Source organism: Urocitellus parryii, unplaced genomic scaffold, assembly GCF_045843805.1.
Source record: "Urocitellus parryii isolate mUroPar1 unplaced genomic scaffold, mUroPar1.hap1 Scaffold_37, whole genome shotgun sequence".
Classification (NCBI taxonomy): Eukaryota; Metazoa; Chordata; class Mammalia; order Rodentia; family Sciuridae; genus Urocitellus; species Urocitellus parryii.
In genome coordinates, this window is record NW_027553327.1 from 5899057 (window position 1) to 5918304 (window position 19248).

General features: G+C 44.6%; 1 pseudogene and 1 gene segment (V, D, J or C); both read left to right on the forward strand.

The window, feature by feature from the left end:
• The first annotated feature begins 10753 nt into the window (after nt 1-10753).
• On the forward strand, nt 10754-11231 carry LOC144252167 (immunoglobulin heavy variable 4-30-4-like). The segment is given in 2 exon segments: nt 10754-10799; nt 10885-11231. Coding segments are annotated over 2 exon segments (393 nt in total).
• A 1988-nt stretch (nt 11232-13219) lies between these two features.
• LOC144252124 (ankyrin repeat domain-containing protein 40 pseudogene) lies at nt 13220-14745 on the forward strand (annotated as a pseudogene).
• The last annotated feature ends 4503 nt before the right edge of the window (nt 14746-19248 follow it).

Consider the following 19248-nt stretch of genomic DNA (forward strand, 5'->3'; position numbering starts at 1 on the left):
AACATTTGGAATTAAAAAAATGTTTTGCAGCTGTTTTTTAAATGATGTCCAATATTTAGGGAGATTACTGATGAGTCTGTTATAAAGAGGCAACACCTGGGCCCAGTAGGGACAATTTAAAAGCTTACCCTCCTTTCCAGTGGTGTGAAGGGGGACTTCATTGCATTTAGATTCTTTAGGTAGATATGGAAGGATGAGAAGTCAGAAATGCCTCCAGGCTGACAGTTCCTCTGCATGTTCTTTGGTGGGGACCCAGACAGAGGAACTCTCTTTTGACTGTGCGCATGCTGCCACCTTCCGGTGAAACTTGGCATCTTCTGTTCTTTTTAATATTATCATTATTATTATTATTTTATTCTAATTTGTTATATATGACAGCAGAATGCATTACAATTCATATTACACATATACAGCACAATTTTTCGTACCTCTGGTTGCACACGAATTAGAGTCACACCATTCATGACTTCATACATGCAGTTAAGATAATGATGTCCATCTCATTCCACCATCTTTCCTATTTCATTTCCCTGTCCCTCCCTCCCTCCCTTTTCCCTACCTATAGTTTGTCTAATCCTCCCAAACTACTCCCCCAACCCCATTATAAATCAGCATCCTTATATCAGAGAAATCCTATGTCAGAGAAAACATTCAGCATTTGTTTTTTGAGGACTGGCTAACTTCACTTACCATTATATTCTCAACTCCATCCATTTACCTGCAAATGCCATGATTTTATTCTCTTTTAATGCTGAATTGTGTGTGTGTGTGTGTGTGTGTGTGTGTGTATCACACAGTTTCTTTAACTGTTCATCAACTGAAGGACATCTATGTTGGTCCTATAGTTTAGCTATTGTAAATTCTGCTGCTATAAACATTGATATAGCTGTGTCCCTGTAGTATGCTGTTTTTAAGTCCTTTGGGTATAGACTGAGGAGAGGGATAGCTGGGTCAAATAGTGGTTCCATTCCAAGTTTTCCAAAGAATCTCCACGCTGCTTTCCATTTTGGCTGCACCAATTTGCAAGTCCCACCAGTAATGTATGAGTGTACTTTTTTCCTCACATCCTCGCCAACACTTATTGTTATGTCTTCATAATAGCTGCCATTCTGATTGGAGTGAGATGAACTCTTAGAGTAGTTGTGATTTGCATTTCTCTAATTGCTAGAGATGTTGAACATTTTTTCATATATTTGTTGATTAATTAACATCTTCTGAGAAGAGTCGGTTCAAGTTCTTGGCCCATTTATTGATTGGGTTATTTGTTTTTTTGGTGTTAATATTTTTGAATTCTTAATATGTCCTAGAGATTAGTGCTTTATCTGATGTGCATGTGGGAAAAATTTGCTCCCCAAATCTAGGCTCTCTATTCACTTCACTGATTGTTTCTTTGAAGAAGCTTTTTAGTTTGAATCCATCACATTTATTGATTCTGGATTTTAATTCTTGTGCTATAGAAGTCTTATTAAGGAAGTTGGGGCCTAATCAGACATGATGGAGATTTGGGCCTACTTTTTATTCTAAAAGGCACAGTGTCTCTGGTTTAATTCCAAGGTCCTTGATCCATTTTGAGTTGAGTTTTGTGCATGGTGAGAGATAGGGGTTTAATTTCATTTTGTTGCATATGGATTTCCAGTTCTCCCAGCACTATTTGTTGAAGAGGCTATCTTTTCTCCAATGCATGTTTTTGGCCCCTTTGTCTAATATAAAATAACTGTAGTTATGTGTAGCTTGTTTCTGTGTCCTCTATTCTGTACCATTGTTCTACCAGCCTGTTTTGGTGCCAATACCATTTTGTTTTTGTTACTATTGCTCTATAGCATAGTTTAAGGTCTGGTATAGTGATGCCACCTACTTCACTCTTCTTGCTAAAGATTGCTTTAGCTATTCTGGGTCTCTTATTTTTCTAGATGAGAAATACATCCTCTGGTCTTTTCTATTCACTTAGTGAACACAGGTTCTACTTCCGGATCCCATATGCTGGGGATACAAGTGAAATTCTGGGGGTGGCTGGGTGGGTGGGAAGTGATATGAAAAATAAGTACCTACACACAGAAAAAGGCAAGATAACTTCCTTACCTAGTGCTAAATGTTATGAAAATAAAGCATGAAGCACAAATAAAGCAAAATAATTCACTGGAGCAACTGCTGAGGAAACACTTCAGCCAGGTGTCACTGAAGGCCTCCTGAGAAGGGTGTTTAAGCCCAGAACTGACCAAGGAGTGGAAATCAGGCCCCAGATAGGAGGTCCCCAGGAGCAGGGGGGATGGGGGGGAACCCCTAGGCTATGAACATGCTGAGGGAGACAAGGTAGCTGTCTTGGGATGGATCCTTTGAAGAGAATCCCAAGACATTTTTTTTAGTCACCTAGACCCTGTTTGCCCCAGGTCTACAATGCACAGGAGGAAGAGTTAATTCCTAGATCACACATGATAGATGATAGATAGATAGAGAATGACTGATGATAGAATATATGTAGATAGATTATTGGTGCTTGTTGTTCAATAGATGATAGATGGAGAGAGAGAGAGAGAGAGAGAGAGAGAGAGAGACAGAGAGAGAGACAGAGAGAGAGACAGAGATACCTAGAAACTAAATAGATAGTGAAATAAAGTATATTTATCCAGACCCTGAACACAGCACCAGGTCCATGGGGATGGTGGCTGGTCCTTCGTCCATGCTTTCACAAAAGGGGTCTACATGTGGGCCCCTGTGGACTCAGCTCATGACAACTAAAAGTGAGGATGGAGGCTAAATTTCTCCCTGCCTACACTTGTGTCCTGTGCCCACCACAGATGGCAGCAGCATGTGGACCTGAGGGCTGTATGCCAACTGGATGCTCCTGAGCTGAAGGCGGCCCTCACAGGGAGGCACAGCCTTCCCACTGCAGGGAGCCTCTGAGGCCCTCAGCTGGATGCCTCCCTGGAGAGCAGGTGGCAGCAGAGGGGGGAAGACACACAGCACATTTCCAATGCAGGACAGTTCTGAGGACCTCACCAGTGTGTGCACCTGGGGGCTGGAGGAGGGTCAGGGCAGCATTCATGTCCAGGAAAAGACCAAAAACCCCAAATATTCAGTCACTTTTGCCACACATGAACTGTAGGACACAGTGAACCACCATTCATGCTTCTCTGTGTGATTTTGCTTTTGCACAATGAAGTTAACAACGATACTTCCAATGCATATTTTTATGTTTATATTAAATAAATTAAAATGACAGATCAAAATTAAAAAATTCTACCTTCTTGAATGTTATTCCATCCACCATGCTTTCCATGAAACTCCCATATGCTCTCAGTGCTACTCTAACTGAGCCTTCCACCCAGTGCTGCTATATAGCAGGAGAACATGCAAATAGAGCCTCCCTCTGCTCATGAAAACCAGCCCACCTGACCCTGAAGCTCTGCAGAGGAGTCTAGCCCTGGACTCCCAGGTTATCCCATTCAGTGATCTGAGCTAAACATAGGCTGCTCACCATGGAGTTTTCCTTGTGGTTTAGCTGGTTTTTTCCTTGTGGCTTTTAAAAAAAGGTAATTAATGAAGAACAATAGATCCTGAGTGTGTGAGTGGACAAGAGTGAGAGAAAGAGTGAATAGTGACAGTGTCCTGAGCAGGCTGCCTCTGTGTTTGCAGGTATGCCGTGTGAGGCGCATCTGCTGGAGTCTGGGGGAGGCCTGGTGCCGCCTGTGAGGCCCCTATGACTCTCTTGTGCAGCCTCTGGGTTCACCTTCAGTAGCTACTGGATGAGTTGGGTCAACCAGGCTCCAGGGAAGGGGCTGGAATAGATCTTATACATTAGCAATAGTAGAGGGGTCATCAACTATGCACCTGGTAAAGGACCAATTCATCATCTCAAGACAATTCTCAGAACAGGTTCTACCTCTAAATTAGCCAGCTCAGAGCCAAGGGCACAGCCATCTATTACTGTGCTAGAGACACATTGAGGGGACTTCAGTGTGAGCCAAGACACAAACCTCCCTGCAGAGTACCCAGGGCCACTAAGCACACAGGAGATCACTACCAGGACAGGAGCAGGTGCAGATGAGGGTTGGAGGTTGATTTCCTGCATCTGGGGGCCTCTCCATGTATCAGCTTCCCAGGGGAGGTTTGTGGGTTTGCCTATACTAATTCTGGATATCTCTTAAGATAATTATTCTGTTTTTGTTATGTATTTCCTCTTTTAAAATAGTGCATCGGTATTGTACTCATTTGGTATTTCAGCCAGCTTTTTTGACCTTGCCATTAAAGGATATAACCAAAACAATTTTAGGTAAATAAAAGTTTATTTGAGGGCTCTCTGTTTCAGAGGCCTTGATCTATACAAGGCTGACTCCATTCCTTGGGACTCAAGCTGAGGCAGAAAATCATGCAGAAGAGTGTGGCAAAAAGAAGCAGCTCACATGGGGATCAGAAGCAGAGAGAGGTCTCCACTTGCCAGATACAAATATATACCCCAAACCACACCTCAGTGAACAACTGTCTCCAGCCACACACCACCTTTCTCAAGTTACCACCCAGTTAATCCCATTAGGGATTAATTCACTAATTAGGTTAAAGCTATAACCCAATAATTTCTCCTCCAAACCTTCTTGTATTGTCTCACACATAAGTTTTTTGGGGACACTTCACATTCAAACAATAACATTGGGATTCATTTTTATATGATTATATAATTCATTAAATATAAAAGCTATTTTTCTGCCCTAGTGACTCCTCTTTCCTTCTCCTCAAATTCCCCAATTACTTTATTGATTTTTCTTCCATGTTTTATACGTTTGTTTAAATAAACACTATGTATATGTTTACACCTCTCTCTCTCTCTCTCTCTCTCTCTCTCTATATATATATATATATATATATATATATATATATATATATATATATAACTCCTGGTTCCTCCTATTTCCTGTCCATCCTTACTCGCCCTTAGTCACCTTCATCCTCTCCACTGATCTCTTGTATTTTCTTGGGATTCCACCTGCCTTTATTTTCCTTATTTGTTCTAGCTTCCAAATATGAGAGAAAACACTGTACCGTGACTTTCTTGCCCTAATGTTCTCCATCTCCACTCTTTCATCATAATTTCATGCTTTCTAATGACTGAGCAGAGCTGCATTATTGGTATATGACACACATTTACTTTATGCATCCATTATTGATGGGCATGTGGGCTGGTTGCATACCTTGCTCTTGGGAATTGTACTGTGTAAACCCAGAAGTGGCTGGGTCATAGTAGTTTGCTGACTTTAGGTCTTTTGGATAAATATCAAGTAACAGGAGAGCTGGGTCACAATGTGGCTTCATCCATGCTATTTTGAGAGATCTTCACCCTGCTTCCCTCAGGGTAGCTCTCATCTGCAGTTCCACCAATGTGAGAGTGTACCTTTCCCCATGTTTTCTACAGCACATATTTTTATTTGTATTTTGATAACTACCATTCTGATTGAAGTGAGAAGGAATCTTATTGTCATTCTCATTGGCATTTCTCTGATTGCTAGAAATGCAAATTTTTAAAAAATATTTTTAGTGTGTTGTATTTGTGCTTTTGAAAAGTGTCTGTTATTTGCCCATAAGCTATTGAATTCTTTGTTTTTGAAGGTTGAGGCTTTTGAGTTCTTTATATATTCTGGGTACTAATACCTCTCTGAGGAGCAGAGCAGAGGTGTTCACCCAGTCTCTAGGCTCTCTCTCCATGCATATACATTTCTTCTGGGCCATACAGAACCTTCTGATTGTCACCGTCCTCATTGACTGATCTTGATTTTTTTTGCACTTCATAATGTTGTTGGTTGGTTTATTTTTTAAGACTCTTACCCTTGTGTTCACATCATTAGCCAACATACATGGTTAGTTTCATCTTTTCTGACTTGGATGATTTTCAACATTCTTACTGGCTTATCGCTTTGTCAGGGTCCCAGACTTTAGTGGAACAGGAAAGTTGAGGGGGGCTTTCTTGCCCTAGTTCAGTCTCAGGGGAAAGCCTTCACAGTCTCCCACTAAAGCAGGATTCACTTCACTGTTGTGTTCCTCCTGCAAAACTTTCATGTTACTTTGATCTTAGAAATTGCTGGATTTCATCCAGTAATAGGTTCTGTGCTTGTGCAGATACTCTCTTAATGTTGGCCTCTGTTGTGCTGAGGAAAGAATCACAGTGAACTGCTCCTTTATCTGTCGAGGCATCCCAGGCCCACCTGACAGGTGTGGCTCACTTACTGTGCTCTGCTCTTCAGTTTGCAGCTTGCCAGGACTTTTCTGAAGAGTTCTAGCACTGAGTTTACCATGGCTATTAAAATGGGTTTGGTTACTCTTCAGTCAAATACCTGGAGATTGTAGTGTGGGCAGGCTGACTCACCACTCTGACTAGGGTGAGAACACATGAAAAATCAGACTGGACTTGTGGCTATAGACCTGACCATAATCATTGCACACACACAAAAATACTTTCTCTACCATGGAGCCTGTGATGCTGAGCAGGTGTGGAATTTGCCTAAAACCATCTCCACATTCACTGCATGTGAAAGGCTTTTCTCCAATGTTAACTCTTAGGTGTGCAATGTGATTGGCATTTCTTCTAAAGATTTTTGACTTTTACTACACCCCTGATATCTTGTTACAGTAGGATCTATCTGGTTTATAAAAAGGCTGGACTGATGGTGAATATCTTCTCACATTCACTCCATTCCTAGTGCCTTTTCCCCTATGAAATGCCCCTGCACTCTCAGTGCTCCCTGGAGGCTGCCCTCTGGTGAGTCCCCTGGACCCTGAACACACTTGAGCTAGCTGAACGTCCTTCCCACCTCCCTGCTCTCCAGGCCTCTCCCACAGGTGGTTCTGCAGCTGCTCAAGGCTGGGACCCCGTCCTCCTCTTTTAAGTGTTACTCCTCAGGGCACAGCATGGGTACTGAGGGTTCCCACTTAGCTCTTATCCTGTGGTGCCCTTTGCCCAGATGGATCCTCCACAGCCTCTGCTCTGTGCCAACAGCCCTTCACCATCCACAGGTGATTCTGCAGCCTCAGGAATCAAGGTTAATTCCTGCCCCACAGCAGATGACCTCAGACTCTCTTCCTGCTGGTGATGTCACAGTAGCAACCAGAGGCATTTGGTCTCTGCATGGGAACAAAATTCTCTTCTGTGTTGCCCTCTTGTTCTGGTCACTCTTAGAATGTCTTTAAAATATATGATTTTTCAACTCTACCCCTGACTAAACAAATGAGGACATTAAGTATCTCCGGTTTTGTTATGGGCTCTATAAGAAGAGGACAGACTGGAAGAGGGAAATGTAGGAGGCTGACCTTCAGGCCCAGAGTCCTCATGGTGGTGCAGCTGTGCAGGCACAGATACAGGCAGGCCTCAGACATCCTCTGAGAACTTGAGAATCTCAGGCATCACAAGGGTATGAGCAGCTTCATCACGAGGGGTTTAATGAGGAGTAGTGCAGAATACAGTGACCTCACTGATCCTGGGGGAGCAAGGATGGGAGCTGACCCTTGACCATGCTGCCCTTGCACCTGCAAGAGCCCCACAAGCACACCACACCACTCATCCAGAACCTTTCTGTGTGGCTGCAACTCACCTCTGCATGGCTGTGCACTCCTGCAGGAAACATCCCTTATTGGTGTGATGCTAGCAATCCCTGCACACTTGGCCTCCCCATTTCTGGATGGCTGGCAGGAGGAGGACCAGCAGGAAGCATGAAAGAACTCCCCAGCTTGTCTCCCGGTGCCTCTGAGAAGCACAAGGCAAACACTCTTCCTGGGAAAGAGGGTGGCACTGCCGTCTGCTCCCTACTTGTACCCTAGGACTTCCTCATGCAAAGCAGCTCCCAATCTCAAGCTGAAAACCCAGCCTTGGCTGAGCAGCCCCCGTCTCCTTCTCATTAGTTCTTCATTGCAGCCTGGAGGTTCTGGTGCTGCTCCTCTGCCTGGTGACACCTCTCTTTGAGAATGTACAAGGATTTCCTGAGAAGGTTGTGGTTATGCAGGTGCTATTGTGATTAACAAGAGGTGATGTTTCTTGTACCCAGGTGTCATGTCCCAAGTGCAGCTCAGGAGTTGAGACCTGGCCTGGTGAAGCTCTTGCACACCCTGTCCCTCACCTGTGCTATCACTGGATTCTTACTTCCCACCTATGGCCTGAGTTGGATCTGCCAAGATCCTGGGAAGGTCCTGGAGTATGCTAGAAGAACATATAGTGGTGGAAGCAGATACTATTACACACCTGTTCCTGAGCCCCCTGCTGTTCCTGAGGACTCCCTGATGGACCTGAGCATATGCTGGTTCTTTTCCCCAGATGTCCTTCCCAATTGCACCTGCAGGGGTTGAAATCAATACTCCTGAGAGTCAATATCACCAGGGACATTTCCAAGAGCCAGGTATCGTTAGAACTCAACAGCTTAATACCTGAGGATATGGTTGTGTATTCCAGTGGGAGACACCCAGTGAGGAAACTCAGTGTGCGCCCAGTCACTAACCTGCCTATAGGGGAAGCTCAAGACCACCATGGGGATCTAAGGACCACCAGGTGGAGCTGAGGACCAGCAGGGGATCTCAGAATCAGCAGGGGACTCAGGGGACTCAGGGAGCTCAGGACAAGGAGGGGGAGCTCAGGGCTATCAAGGGTAGCTCTGCCCCAGGATAAGGTAAAGAACTGTCCAGAGGAGTGTTTGTATTAAGATATTTTGTCTAATTATACAAATTCCAATTTCTCTGTCTGATTGCAGTTCTTAAATGTTAAATGTTATTATCCGTAAGTAATATTCTGTTTTCCTACTCTGGGCCCATGTACTTGTGAGGTTCAACATTTTCATGAATTTCAACATTAAATTCTCAGCCTTGATAACTATATCAATAAGTCTAAAGAATTTTAAATATTGTGTGATTCCTTCTCCTTATTTGCTGTGCACACAGAGAAAGAGGCACACCTGAGGATTTGAAGCAGCATCATAGGAACATGAGAACACGAGGCTTGCCTTGCTCCAGACTTCTAAAGCAAGAGTGTTTCAGCTTTGGAGGCCAAGTCAGACTTGCTCGTCCCTAGGAGCCAGGTCAAACTCACATTTGAAACTGTTGTAGTTTTGCAGTTTTCCATAACATGAGCTGCCTGAGAAAGCATTTCCCACCCACACCCAATCCCAGGAAGATCCTTCACTGTATCCTGTTTTACTTTCTTCTGTTAAGAAAACATTTCTTCTGACCACATTGGAGGGCCACATTCTCTGCAATGTCTGTGAATTTGGATTTGGTTATTTGCATTCATCATAAAGAATTTCCCAGGGGCAAGAAGGATGAAAAAAGCTGACAGAAAGCAAATGAGTTACAGGAAGTTTTTCTTCAGCTATATCTCACAGTGATCTTGGCAATGGATCCTGTCTTAATTAGTCAGCACTCTCAATGTTCACAAACTAGAGTAGAATCATCTGAGCTGAAAAGGAGGCCACTCAGAAAAGTTCCAAAGCAACATGAGTCCTGGCTGCAGAACTCATGGAGGAGAATTGAGAGACAAGATATTGAATCCATGCACCTTGATCATAACAGAAATGCAGCCTAAGTGAGACTGGATGGAAATGTTACCTCAAGCAGGGCCATATGAAGCCCTGGCAGGATAGAGTCTACCGTCTCACACTTGACACAGGTGAAGTGGGAATGAGAATCCTAAAGAAGAGTCCAGATTCCCCAGGTCAGGGCTAAGATCATCTGAAGATGTCTCCCCTTTAGTACGCCTGGAAGAATAGCTTTTTAAGTTAGAAGATTTTCTAGGACATAGAAAGTTCACCAGATGGCACTCATGAATTTAGGTGGTAAAATCATGGAGATGAGCAAGGTCTTGGGCTGTGGGCAAGGCAGGTCTCACTGCAGTGACACTGCACAAGGAACTGGACCTGGGGCTCCCTCCCTCACCCCATACTTCCCTGCATGCCAGCCCTGTCTGATGTCAAGCTATGCTGCTTGAGTAAACTCAGTGGTTCTCAGCCTCAGGCTGCAGCTGAGAGCTGCCTTTTCTCCCAGGACTCACACCTGGCCCAGCACCTCCCTGCTGTCCTCTCCTGGTGGAGACCAGAGGGCAGGACAGATGAGGGGAAGAGCTCAGAGCAGATTCCCACCCATTGCTGTCCACAGGAATTGGCTGGACAGTCAGGAGGACAAGCAGGGCAGAGGGTGGGGGAGGGCATTGGGCACACAGCAGGATGCCCCTGCCCTCCTGAGACCCTGCTCCCTCCTCTCCTGCTCAGTCTGTAGCCCCAAAATCTCACAGAGATGAAAGAGAAGAACTAGTCCTGAGAACAAAGGGGGGCTCTTCTCCCGGATGTGGGGAACCCCATCCTCAGCCCTGGGCTCTGTTCAGTCATCACTGAGGGCTTCTCCTTCAGGGCTGGGAGGTGAACCTGGGGCCTCTTGCATGCTGGGCACGTTCCTGCCACTCTGAGACCCTCCCAGGTTCAGGGAGGAAGGGCTTGAAAGAGGCAGCCTGGGCTCAGGAGGGTAGGCTCCCCCTCTGACAGCCTTCCAGCTCCCCTGAAACCACCTGCTCTCCTCTCACAGGTAAAGCTCCACTTGGGTTCCAGACAGGGACACATCTCAGGAGCACAGAGGACCTGGGCAGCCTGAATTCAGCCTCTCCAGATATCAGAAGAGCCTCACCCACATGCAAATCCCTCCTCCTGCTCTGGGTTCAAATGCCCTCTGGGCTGTGGGAGCTGCCAGCTCTCTGCTCAGACAGGGCTTAGTTCTCTGGAAGGCAGGTGTGGTCTAGAAGATGAGGCTACTGGGTCTTGTCCTGTGCCTGGTCACAGCTCCCCAAGGTGAGTGTCCCCAGTGTCAGATGTGTATCCATGGGGAGGTTGTGGCTGCAGGTGACTGACAGGGTATGACTGTCTTTGTCCCCAGGTGTCCTGTGCCAGGTGCAGCTGCAGGAGTCAGGACCTGGCCTGGTGAATCCCTCGCAGACCCTGTCCCTCACCTGTGCTATCTCTGGTTACTCCATCACAACCAGTGATTACTGGTGGAGCTGGATCCGTCAACCCCCAGGGAAGGGGCTGGACTACATAGGGTACATAACTAGTGGTGGTGGTACTAACTACAGTCCATCCCTCAAAAGCCGAGTGTCCATCTCCAGAGACACGTCCAAGAACCAGTTCTCCCTGCAGTTGAGCTCCCTGACCACTGAGGACACAGCCACCTATTACTGTGCCAGAGACACAGTGAGAGTACCTCAGTGTGAGCCCAGACACTAACCTCCTGCAGGGCACCCATGGCCAGCAGGGGGCGCTCAGCACACAGGGTCAGTTCCAGAGCAGGGTCAGAGGGAAGAAAGTGAAGTTCCCCTCATGTCCTGAGGTTTCTTCCCAGCCAGCACACCCCCTAACACTACCATGAATAGAGATTATTTACATCTTTCTTGTCTCAGAATCTCAGAAGTTTGTCCTTCTCTAAATCAGGCTTGTATGAAATTCTCTTGCTCAGCACAGGCTACTGAACAATATTTCTTGATGAACATTATTTTTTTAACCTTTATTTATTTATTTTTATGTGGTGCTGAGGATCGAACCCAGGGGTTCACGTGTGCTAGGTGAGCACTCTACAGCTGAGCCACAACCCCAGCCCCCCCCCACGAACATTAATTTTTTAATGATATTTTCTGCCCAGTGTCTGCAACGTGAACTTTATAAACTTATCTTTTCAGTACCAGGGTTTCATATCAGGGGGCCCTACCCTGAGCTCCATCCTAGCCCTGCCTCAGTTTTATTTTAAGACAGGTTCTCTCTAAGAGGCCCAGGCTGGTCTTGAATTAGTTATCTTCCTACCTCATCATCCTGAGTACCTGGGATTAAAGGTGAGCTCTACCACATCCAGGTTAACTTTATAAACATTTGATGCCATGTCTTATCCCCTCCATGCTCAGATGGATACCCTGTTCTCTCCCCATGACACCTTCCCATTCCCAATCTGCTCAGTGTGCTTCCTGTTATGGGTCAGGTCATAGGACACATGTTACAGTAGAGCCCACATACTGCCAGAACCTTTCACACCTGGGACCTTTGGCAATGTCTAGAGTCAGTTTTGTTTTCTCTTCTGTTAAAAAAGAAATTTTCCAAGGCAATTAGTTGTTAGGTACCATTGTAGCTGCCAAACCTCCAGCCATCACACAATACTACCCACAGCAAGGCATTATTTGAACCAAATGGCTATGTACGAAACTGAGAAGCAGTGATAGAAAGGCCTAAACCCAGTTAAAATGCAGAGAAATATGCATATTCAGAATAAACTTTCATGTATGTGAGCTGTCTATCCTAGTGATGATGCTGTGTGACACCCAATTCCAAAACCCAGGGCTCCAAGTTCTGTATGGCCTGTGGACAGGGGTGACCTGAGAAAGGTCTTGAAGAGAAAGGGGCTCCCTTCGCAAAGACCCAGGAGGGAGCATGGTCAGTTATGTAGGAGACTGTGGGAGCTGTAAGGTGGCTCTGAAACTAGCTCCAGGTCCCTGAAGACATGCTCTGCTCAGGACCATTCTGTTCCCATCTTGGTGTGAGGTGACCCCAAATCCAAGAAGCTCCAGGACACGTGCTGGGGAGAGGCAGCTTGGAGCCTGCCTGGGTTTCCAGCCACTGTGGCTGGATGCAGGGTCACAGAGAGGGACACCCTGGGCTCTGTTACTACTCACACCAGTGTCTACCCTGTCCTGAAAGTCCAGCTCCAGTCTGGGTGAAGATGAACAGTGGCAATTTTGATATCCCAGATCATCCTAAGCTACTCCGGGTTCATTCCAGAATATTAAATTATTGGGAATATTTGAAAAATATGGGCTGGTTGACAGCTATGGCACTGATTTTAAATATAAAGTTTGCTAGTGGCTAAAATTTATACTACTAAAATTTGTAACAATGCTTGTCAATTCTACATCTATCGTTAACAATCTCATTTTTTAAAATTTCTTTAATTTTTTGTGCATCATAAAAATGAAAATTGTGTAGTCCGTTTTGATGTAGTTTTAAATGCATATACACAATTTTATAGCAGAGCAATTTTACCTGTGTACCTTGTATATCTTAAATTTCTCTGCCTGTCATCATCTTTTCAATTTATTATATATGTTTGGTCATACTAAAAGAAAACACAGGGGCCTGCTGGCCGGGAGCACCTGGGGAGCCGCGGGCGGCGGGCGGTAGGGAGCACGGGCCTGGGCCTGGCGCGGGCGGCGGAGCGAGCAGGGCAGCCGAGCCCAGCGCTCACTCCCCATGGCCGGGAGCAGGCCGCGTAGGCGGCGACGGCGCTGAGAGGCCAGGGCGGGGCGGCCGGGGGCCTGCGGCCGAGTGGAAGATGAGCGCCCTCCTAGAGCAGAAGGAGCAGCAGGAGAGGCTGCAGGAGGCCGCGGCCTTGGGGGACATTCGGGAGGTGCAGAAACTGGTGGAGAGCGGGGTTGATGTGAATTCCCAAAATGAGGTCAACGGCTGGACTTGTTTACACTGGGCATGTAAACGCAACCATGGTCAGGTGGTCTCATACCTGTTACAGTCAGGTGCTAACAAAGAGATTCTTACCACAAAAGGGGAAATGCCAGTGCAGTTAACATCAAGGAGAGAAATCAGGAAGATCATGGGAGTGGAAGAAGATGATATTGATGACGACACCCTTCCTCAGCTGAAGAAGGAGTCAGAACTGCCCTTTGTTCCCAATTACTTGGCCAACCCAGCCTTCCCTTTTATCTATACTCCCAGAGCAGAGGATTCACCCCAGCTGCAGAATGGGGGCTCCTCCACACCCCCAGCATCCCCCCCTACAGATGGCTCACCTCCATTGCTGCCCCCTGGGGAACCCACCCTGCTAGGAGCCTTTCCCCGGGACCACCCTTCTTTGGCACTGGTTCAGAACTGTGATGTGACTGCCCCCCCTGCCATACTCAGAACACCAGAAAGCACAAAACCGGGTCCTGTTTGTCAGCCACCAGTGAGTCAGACCCGCTCCCTTTTCTCTTTTGTCCCATCTAAGCCACCAGTGACTCTGGAGCTTCAAAATGGGACTTATACAGGACCGGCGCCAGCATTCCAGCCATTTTTTTTTTTTTTACTGGAACATTTCCGTTTAATATGCAAGAGCTTGTACTCAAGGTAAGGATTCAGAACCCATCTTTTAGAGAAAATGATTTCATTGAAATTGAACTGGACCGACAAGAGCTTACATACCAAGAACTGCTCAGAGTGAGTTGCTGTGAGCTGGGTGTTAATCCAGATCAAGTGGAGAAGATCAGAAAGTTACCAAATACGCTGCTAAGAAAGGGCAAAGATGTCGCTCGACTCCAAGATTTCTAGGAGCTGGAACTGGTTCTGATGATAAGTGAAAACAATTTTCTGTTCAGAAATGCTGTGTCCACACTGACTGAAAGGCCTTGCTACAACAGGAGAGCTTCAGAACTGACGTACTAATGCAGCAGGGACTTTTATCGCTGAGTATTGTGACAATGTATGTCACCTCTGGGCCAAGGACAAGCCATTGATCCAAAAGCCTCGGATGGCCACGAGGTCCCCTGGTGCCACTGCGTAGTGTACACTAACATCGTTGTTCTGCCAAGGCAGGAAGCCCCTGTCCCCCAGCAGCAGTGCCACTCTTCCAAGCCTCTTGGTGCACAATAAACCTATTGCTTGAAGCTCTGAACAGCTGAGAAGTGGTCTGGAGAGGCAGAAGCCGGAGGTTCTATATCCAGTGTGTTTTATGTGCAGAATGTAAGAGAGTTGTCTAAGCAGAAGCTGAGAGAGCACAGAACCTATTTCCGGCCACTCCTGTTGACAGTGCACCTGAAGGGCTGGGCGTGCTTTTCTTAGTGTTGCATGCTCATGACTCTCCTGAAATTGCAAACTGACTAGAGAGGAAGACTGGGGAAAGCACCGGTACTGGACAAAGGGATTTTGGTGTGACTTGTGCTGTGAGGTTTCTTAGAACATATTTATAAATGTTACTCAGGTGAAAAGTATTTAAGTATACAGTTACCTAATTGTAAATAGGCTGTTAACCAAAAGCTTCCCCTCCCCCACTTTTCCTTTTCGAACACTCACAACTGCTTCTGTCTCCACTATCATCTCTGCTTTACCTCCCCTTCACGGTCACAAGAGGGCTCTCTGAGGCTTTCTAAAAAAGCCACTGCATTTTTACTGAGGCGATTCCTGTCATCAATGTATTTAATTGCACTGTTTGAGAAGAGCACAAGCATTGCCAGTCCGTGTTCTACATTCTCATTTTCCACTAGAAATGAAAAGCAGTTTTTGAGCCTGAATCTGTTGCTATTTTACAGGTTATTGTGGGAAATTGAACTAAAGGAGTTAGCATCTTTATTTTTGTAACAAAGATAAAGGTTATTTTGAAATTATTAGGATTTTTACACAACTCTGAAATCTGTTGCTTTTTTAAACAAATCGTTTGATCTTAGGGATTCCCCCTACTGCCACCACCAATCCACTCAACAAAATCAGTTGTGAGTCTACCAGACTTAAAAACAAAACTTACCTGATTAAACTATTGAGCATGGCATAAGAATTTTGTTCAAGAATGCATTTGAGGATTCTTTTCATTTTCTTCAGCATCATTAAGGTGAAAGAAAAGCTACTGTCTCATTGAAACAAACAGCTTAGCTTTAGAAATCAGAGCTGCCCAGGTAGACAGGAGAGCAGGGTTTGAAGCCAGCTGTTGGAGAGCATCCCTGCTGTCTTAAGAAGCTTTCTCCCCATAGTGCCTATAGTTTCCAAAGAAACTTAACTTCCTGACTGTGTTAACTTAATTTTATTAGAACACTATAATTGAGTAAGAAGGTGCAGAAGATGTCAATGGAAGAGAATGTTGTACTAAGATAATGGCCTCCTGCTGCTGCTTAAGTACTGAAATGAGGCTGAGATATTCTTCAAGGCCAACTTCTTGCAGTCACTCTGTTTAATGACTTCCTCGTATCCCCTCCCCCCTTACTGCTCGTGACTTACCCTTGTGGAGTGTGCATAGCATAGTGAAGGTTACTTTATTACCTACTTTCTCTTAAGTGCTTTAAAGAAACCTCCCTTGTGTTTCAACCAATCAGAAACTACATTATCTAGATGTACTAACCTCTTCCTTCACTTTGAAAAGTTACAACTTACTGATACAATTAACTATGGTTCTATCCTTCAAGAAATGGTTCAGTATTAATTCATGTCTAAATTACTGGGGTTAAAACTCTTTTAGCCACCTAGATCAATTAGAGATTCTCAGAAGCAGTGGAGGCCCTTGGCTAGGAGGTGGCCTACAGAGTTGTTCTCCAGGCTCAGAAGCAGAGGGAGCAAGGGCTCTGCCCTACCCTGACCTCTCTCCATAGAATCCTCTGTGGTCAGTGACTCTGGCAGTGGGATTAGACTGCACAGTTGCTGGCAGGTGAGTTTAAAGTCTTAATCTATGCATTCAGAGAAATATTTTTATATGCTTTGTGTAATTTATAACAAGAGTTTTTTTTAGCTTTGTTAACTGTGAATTCTCTCCTTCCCCACTGCATATTTAAAGCATGTGTTCACACTGTGTGTAAACATTCACAGAGGATTCTTTTCTTTGTGCATTGCTACTCTTCAAACATAACAGGTATTATTAAAATTAAATATTAACTGACCAAAAAAAAAAAAAAGAAAGAAAACGCAACAGTTTTCCTTTGTTATATGTCTCTGATGTTCTTATTGTACATTGTACAAATGTTGGTGTTTTAATGACTAAAAAGAACCCAATTGCATTCAGAGGGCATTTCTGAATGATTTATTTCCCCCAGTGGTTTGATTTCTGTCTTCTTTCCTTCACTGAAACCTCAGGACTTGCTCTGCATTCTCACACAGTTCTTTCCTCGCCCAGGTGGATGCTGGGATCACTTTTCCTAAACACAATGCCCCTAACTTGAAGACAGCCTGTATTTGATGGCTTAAGCCTGTTTCTCTGAGTATAATACATGGACGTACTTATACAAATTAGATTTAGGACTTGAGAGTGTAATACATTTTGAAGGATCTGAATAAATAATGATGTGTTGTATATTGTTGTTCACATATGAGGGTGTTTGATCATCAACATCACTGTGAATGTCACCATTTCTTTCCCTCAGACACACAGCTGGCCATTCCAGCTTTATTTTCATGATTACATTAAAACCTTGTAAAGTCTTGTGAGGCAGAGGAGACAGCACCCTGACACAAGGGGTGCCAGGTGCCATGATGGGTCCCAGGCTGGGCACGCCCAGCTGTCCATCACCTGTCCCTCCTGAGTCTGGGGAGCCCACCAGCTGCTCTGCCCCACTCACTGTGAAGCACAGCCTGGCTGTGGGCCACAAGTGCCCTGTGAGCTTCAGAGCCCCAGGACAAGGCCCTCTCTGCACGTGGCCCTCACCACCCTCCCTCAATAATCAATGGTTTTCCAATAATTATTTGATGTACAGATTACATTTCTTATGGAAAAACACTCAGTACCTGGGTGGCTACATCATGGGTGAGACCTGATTTTATTTCTGATGAAGCTTCACAGTGTTCTCCATGACACAGTCTACATTCCCAGTAGTACTCTGACCCCTTCCACTGTGAGCATTTGTTATCTTCCTCCTTTACAAGGAGCCATCTCACCAGGGAGGATTGAAATCTCCCTGTGGTTTTGTTTGCATTTTCCTGGTGATTTGTGATGTTGAGCATTTAATAAGTTATTTGTGTTATTTCTATGTGATCTTTGATAGATGTGAACATAGGTAATTTACCCAAGTGCAGTAAACTGTGGGGTATTTGCTCTGTGTTATCTTTGGCTACTGAACTCTTGGCTTTTCCCACTCATTCTGCATTTCTGACCCTTGTTGGAGCAATAGGTTTCCAAATAAATTTTCTGCTAGTGTGTAGATTTTCTCCTCAGTCAGTAGCTTCCTTTGCTGTAGAGAATCCTGCTGCTTGATCTGTCCACTTTTACTCTATGGCCTTTGTTTTTAGGTTCTTATCTTATTTCTCCTCCTGTGTGAGCACCTTTCAGTGTCTCCTAAGTTTTCTTCCATGGCTTTGACATCTCAGGACCTGTGTGTAAGTCTTGCATTGATTTGGAGCTGAGATTTTACCTGGTGAGAGTGGGGATCTAATTCTAATCTCCTGCCTGTGGTTGTCCAGTTTTCCCAGAGCTATTCAGTAAAGAACCATCCTTCCAATAAGGATTCCTGACCTTTTTGCTAGACCCAGTGGACTACATGTGTGTGGCTGCACCCTGTCATCAAAATCTCCTTGCATCTGTGTGTGGGTTCCGTGCAGGGCCAGCTCTCTAGGCTGCTGTCACCTGTGGTACATGTTGATGTGCAGGTAGAGATGAGACCAGGCAGTGCTATTTTGGGTGAAGGTGGCTTTGCATGTTCAGTTTCCCTTTGGCTCTCTGTGAGTTTTAAGTTTATGCTTTCTCTTTCTGTAAAGAATGTCACAGGAACTTTGGCAAAGGATGCATTGAATCCTCAGGTGGTTTCATGGGGTGTGTACAATCAACAGTATTTTTACTCCAATTCCATGAATTGGGATATCTTTCCACTTTTTCTGTGTTTTATCTTCAATTGCTTTAAACGAATTTATAGTTTACCTAATGGATATATTTCATTTTTTTTGGATAATTTAATTCTAGATAATTATGTAGCAATTTTGAATAGGACTATTTCTTGAATTTTTCAACATGATTACTTTTTTTTTTAAAGAGAGAGCGAGAGCGAGAGTGAGAGAGAGAGAGAGAGAGAGAGAGAGAGGAGAGAGAATTTTTAAATATTTATTTTTTAGTTTTCGATAGACACAACATCTTTATTTTATTTTTATGTGGTGCTGAGGATTGAACCCAATGCTCCATGCATGCCAGGCGAGTTCACTACTTCTTGAGCCCCATCCCCAGCCCACAACATGGTTACTTTTGATGTATAAAAATGTCACATTTTGTATGGCAACTTTGTATTTTGTGACTTTACCAGTTTGTCAGTTGTAACATTCAAGGTGGACTCTTTAGGTTTTTTTGTTTTTTTGGGTTTTTTTTAAGGAAGTGTCTTATGGAACTAAACACTAAAAGAATTTAAGTAAAAGGCAGTAATCTGTATGTACACAAAATGATCATTCCATAAATATTTACATGAGGGAAAAGAGAGAGAATCACTAAAACTGAATTGCTACAGGTATGAGAATCCTTTCTCAAAGCATTTTTATTGAGGAATCATATAAGCTTTTAAAATGAAAATAATTGCAGAAACATAAATGTTAATTTCAG